Source organism: Cicer arietinum, chromosome 3 (assembly GCF_000331145.2).
Source record: "Cicer arietinum cultivar CDC Frontier isolate Library 1 chromosome 3, Cicar.CDCFrontier_v2.0, whole genome shotgun sequence".
NCBI lineage: Eukaryota > Viridiplantae > Streptophyta > Magnoliopsida > Fabales > Fabaceae > Cicer > Cicer arietinum.
In genome coordinates this window covers 41,086,869-41,092,783 of record NC_021162.2, presented here as the reverse complement: position 1 = coordinate 41,092,783, position 5,915 = coordinate 41,086,869, and the positions used below count along the sequence as shown (strand labels likewise).

General features: G+C 30.1%; 1 protein-coding gene across 1 annotated transcript in view; it reads left to right on the top strand.

Moving 5' to 3' along the window:
• The first annotated feature begins 5,699 nt into the window (after positions 1-5,699).
• Positions 5,700-5,915, top strand: part of LOC101504463 (uncharacterized) — a 3,881-nt gene continuing 3,665 nt past the window's right edge. Inside the window, exon 1 of the mRNA XM_012720039.1 lies at positions 5,700-5,805. Within this exon, the coding sequence (XP_012575493.1) occupies positions 5,700-5,805 (106 nt within the window). The remainder of the gene's footprint in view (positions 5,806-5,915) is intronic.

Sequence of the window (5,915 nt, the reverse complement as noted above, 5' to 3'; positions counted from 1 at the left end):
GAACATTGTTGAATTGTTAATTATGTCAAAATTAGGAATCAAAGGATCAAAATCCAACAGATTCATTCCATCTTATGTTGAATTATTAATTGTTGATTAATTTCCATAGTAATAGGAAAGCTTATTTGCATAGCTTTGAAATAATTGTTTTCATTATTTAAGAGATGGATATGCATGTAAATTTCACCCTTTCCTACATATTCTTTTGAGCAGCATCTTTTTCCTTTTACTTTTCTGTTTTTTTTATATGGTGGAGGTTGGGTAGGGTTGTTGGATATTGAGTTGTTTGGATAAAACAGATTACTCACAATAATCTACTAATATTGTCGTTTGTTTTCATCTTATGCAGGACATGCACCACAGTTTCCTGGACTTTTCGGGGATTTTATGAGAAGGTGATTCTTGATTAATAAGTTATATTACACTTTATAATTATTCCTTTTATTTATTTACAATTTGCATTTCGAAATTACAGAGATAGTTTATATTTGTGCTTTTGGATATTCCTTTGAAGTGTAGGGATGAACATTTTGTTTGCACATGAATGTTGATTCTTGATGTCAATAATATGCATTTACACGAATTGCTTGAACGATTTTTGTGCTACCAGTGATTGGTAAGATGATGAATATTCAAGTGATGGCCTTATTGGAGAAGATTTTATACGGTTACACCGTTTATGCAATGGCCTAACACCAAAGTTTTCTCTTAATGTATTCTATTCTTAATTGTGGCGTGAGCTATAGTTTCTGTTTGTTTTCCTTTCTCATGATTGGCTTCAGATATTAGACATAATATAAGATATACATTTCTTTTGATTGTATATAATTGAGAAAACTGTATCAGATATTGTACTTGTACCTTTAGAATGAATGAATGATGCAGCATGTAATACTCGCCTTACACTTATTTTATTATTGTTGTTTCTGATATACTACTCTAGGCCCTTCTTGATTATGAAATGCATAACATAAAATCAGGGAAACAACTTGTGAGAACTGTATGGCGATATTGAAGGCATAACATCCTTCTTTGTTTACTTTTCAATGGTTGACAGAAGCGTCGGCCTGTCTGACGCTACTTTATTAATAAAGTTGACTTTTATTTAAACGTCTACTTTTATTAGTTGATCGTAGCTTCGGTCAAGTCAACGCTAAATAATTTGTTGACTACAACTTGTTGATTTTAGCGGCGGCCCAACCGATAGTAGAGTTTTTTCAAATGACGTATCAATAGATATAAATTAGCGTCGGATGCTCTATTTTGCTGGTAGCGTCGCTTAGCATAGGTCTAACCAACACTTTATTAGTGTTGGATGGTATTTGGTCGACGCTATGTATTAGTTTCGACCATTTTAGCCTAGGCCCGACACCGACGTTAATCAAACACTAAATTCAACGTTAGTGTCGACTTTTGGTCTATTATCATAGGCTTTTGGCTGACGTTAAAATCAAATTTTCTAGTAATGTGTAAATGTATTAAAAGAACATATGAGAGAATGAGAAAAAAAGATAGACGAGAGATGAGAGAGTTGGAGGCCGGAAAGGAGAGAATATGAGAATAAAGAGGTGTGAGAGAGAGACAATAGAAATCTCATGTAATAGAGATAAATTTAATTGTAAAAATCGTAGTTGTAAAATGACTTTTTTAAATTCTAATAAAATCTTAATTGAATACTTCAATATTTTTCCATCACAAAAAAGTATTTTCAAATCATAATTAAATATACCCCTCTTACTTTTTCTTCGTCGATTTTAAGTTAAATTATATTTTTGATCATTTTAAATTTCACTTTGATTCTTTAAATTTTATTGGTTTCATTTTGGTCTCGTATATTATAAACATTGAACATTTTAGACTCTCAAATTACTTTCATTCTTTTTTATTCCCTGATTTTATAATTGTTTTTCTACTAACTGTTATTATCAATATTATTTTATAATTTGTATGAAACAACATCAATGTTTGTATATTGTCAAAAAAACATAAAAAAATTTACATATACTTTTTTATTGTAATATTATATCAAAACACTTTTATTATTAATCAATTAATTAAACTCGAGTATTTAATGAGTTTCAACTAACGACGAACTATTCGAGAGAATTTTACTTCAAATTTTTATTAAATTTTTTTAATAATTCTATTTACCTCTGATCAAATTTTAAATTACTATGATCTTATTTCCATGAAAACCACAATGCTAAAACTAAAGAAAACATTTTCCCGACCGAATATTTTATTAAAACCTATGTATGCACTATCGACTATACAACAATGCATATCCCTATTAACCACAATGAAGGAGCTCGCCCAAAACAGCTTTGCTATATGGTACAAAGCTTCTTTCACGATTATGGCTCAGGCTTTCTTTCCTTTTTACAACAAATATTAATTTAAAAATATTGTGAACATATTTGAAATTTTAATTATTGACAAAATCTTCATCAATATGTATTTTATATTATAATAAAATGATGTAACGAAACATATTTTGATTTATATTTTACAAATCATGTTACTCGCCCCCAAAACGACTTTCCTATTAATCATAATTAACTTTTAAAAAATAGATTGCATATATGTGGTTGCAACCTTTAAACGTGAGTATGCAACATATTAAATGTGAGTTGACCAAAATTATTATGGTTTGGCTTTTAAAAAAACAAACTGATTCAAGGTCAAACTCAAGTTTAGTTTGAAGCTAAAATTTTTAGCTTCTACGATAACCGAAAGCGTCTGAATTTTTCACGGAGGGTAAAATTAATTTATGCTTCTTCTTGGACAATTATAATTCATCTATATTTCCTTATTTATCTTAACCTGAACCATACTACTACTACTTGTGTTGTTTTTTAATGGAGTCGTGTAATATTTTTTGTTTTGAATATAGCCATGTGCAGTTTATATATTTTCTCTTTGATTGGTATAACAGTTTTTTTGTTTTTAATATTTTATATTATAAATTAAAGAATGTAACATATATTTAAATAAAATAAATTATTATAACATATATTGCATCAAAAGAATTAATAATGTAATATATAGCTAAAATCAAACTTTATATTTAATTATCTAAAAAGAAGTAAAACCATGTTAATTCAAACCCATAATAATTTACAAATAAATTTTAATACACGAATTAAAATCTATTTTGATAATTAGAAATTCAAAAGTAATTTTGATTCAAATTGTTCAAATAATTTTAATTTATTATAATCACATTAACTTTAAAATATACAAACAAAAATCAATTTATATTTAATTTATTTTAACAATCAATTCTTCCTTACCGCATAACCAAACACATACAATCACTACAAGAAAAGATTCATATACCTACGGAAAATTACCCACGGATGTCAGTTAGTGGATAAATTATATAATATCTATAGAAAAACCGTGAGTAAATTTGTTATTAAGTAATTTAATTTTTTTTAATTGGTTTCCACGGTTTGTCCGTAGGTAAAATTAAAAAAAAAAAAAAAAACTCAACTTGAAGTTGCCAAAATTTAATCATATTTTTTGTTACCACTGATTATCCGTAGGTAATATCCGTGAGTAAATTGAAAGTATAGTTTTGTATATTACTTTGTTTTTTTTTTTTAAAAAAAGTTAAGGCATTTGTTAGAAGGCATTTATGAGTTCAGTAAGCAAACAAAATCCTTCACAAATCTGAGTTCAGTAAGCAAACAAAACCCTTCGCAAATCTGAGTTCAGTAAGCAAACAAAACCATTCGCAAATCTGAGTTCAGTAAGCAAACAAAACCCTTCGCAAACCCTTCAACGACGTTCAAACCCTTCACAATCAACGCCGTTCGGAATCAATCAACGTCGTTCGCAAACAAACCCTTCATCGCAATCAACGCCGTTCGCCCTTGACCGCCACTTCAAATCACAGGTTCTGTCGTTCGTGTTCGCCCTCTCTGCCAGTACCGTTTTTATTTTGCTTGGAATCTGATTTTGTTTTGCTTGGATATTGTTTGCTTGGACATTTTTGCTCCCAAATCAGCCGGTTCTGACAAGCTCCCAAATCAGCCGGTTCTGTTTTCAAAACATAGGCATAAAGTGGTCATGTAAGGGTGTGATTATATCTGTTTCAAAATAAAAAATTTTATTTTTTGATGTCAATCGTTAAGTAACCACAAATAGGTTATAGGACGATAGACAAGTATTCAACCAGATTTGGAGTCTTTAATGGACACATATTGGATTGGTCCAGCACCACCTATATTGCTGATTAACACTAGTTCAAAGTAGTCCCTCCTATTCACACTGAACCTAGCCCCTCCATGCTTTTTGCAAGGAACCCTGCCAAAAATACAATCAAATCATTTTAATTGTCACAACAATATAATTAACATCATGATTAACAAAATCGAGAATAATGAATTCAAATCATGACTAAAACAATGTTTAGTTGTACTTTACTTAACTTTTAGCTGAACTCTAGATTAACAAGATGCGTTTTCTTGATAAATCAGAGAGTTAATATCAAAAACATGTCATTGATTAAAGACATATCTAATATCTAACAAATATAAGTGTTTGATCCCAACTTATGATATAGTTACATTAAATTTCTTCTATTTTTTAAATTATGTCTATTAGTGCTGACATTATTATTACTGAAAGGTATAGTACAAATTCATTAAAATTCTAACCTTTGGAATATAACGGGGATGATCCCACCTCTGTAGATTCCAATCTTTTCCCAAGCAGGTTGAGCCATATCAAAATGCTTGAGAGGTGGGTTGCATCATCCTCCATCGTTGTTTGGAAGATCATAATTAGGAGGACAAAAATTAGTGGCCGTTATGGTAATAGATCTTCCTTTTATGCACCATCTTGGATCTATTTTATAATCACAAATGATTTTATAGCACTCCCCACATGAAGCTCCATCATTAAACAAATTGGTGCTCCAATTTTAATGTGCCAAGTGGGTAGTGGTAGTAAAGGTGGGAAAATCAGTTGAACACGTGTCTGAATATCTGCAGCTTGAAATAGATAGCTTACTTTTAAGGGGTTTGTGCAGTATTATACATCACGTTCATGTGTTATTTATTTTATCTTCTCCTTTATTATGAATCTTTTATGCACATGAATGGAATGAGAGCTGATTGGAATTGGTTGTAATTGGTTGAAATGTGTTCTTATTTGTTCTTATTTGTTGCAAAAGGAATGTTAAGTTAGTTTGACAATTTTACAGCAATAACTTGTTATAGTTAGTTTGACAATTTAAGTTAGTTTGACAATGAGAGCTAAATTATCTGCAACTAATTTTACAGCAAATATCTGCATAACTATTTATAGTTAGTTTGACAATTTAAGTTAGTTTGACAATGAGAGCTAAATTATCTGCAACTAATTTTACAGCAAATATCTGCATAACTATTTATAGTTAGTTTGACAATTAGTTTATGTTTGGAGAACATTATTTTCAATTTGAACTTTGAGTAATAACTTGTTGGAGGTTTGTACAGGTATCCTATTTGATATGTAAAATTACATTATGTTCACAGTTTCATCGCTCCTCAATTATTTGTTTGTCCTTCAAAATATGGATGGCTACCATCCAGATCGTAGTTGGGTATATGATAGAATTTATGTTCAACGAGGGGGGTTGAAACCAACCTTTACAAAAGGTGTTGAAGAGTTTATAACGAAGGTAATAAGTCGAAATCAATTTGTAAAATATGGTGGCATCAGATGTCCTTGTCACAATTGCATGTGTAGCGGTATATTGTCTGCAAGTGAAGTCAAACTTCACTAGTATAGGTTTGGGTTCCAACCAAATTATTGGTATTGGACTGAGCATGGTGAAGAAGCCCCACATATTGACCCAGAAAATATTTCAAGTAGTAGTGGAAATATTGATAACCATGATCCGTTTACGTTAATGCAACATATAG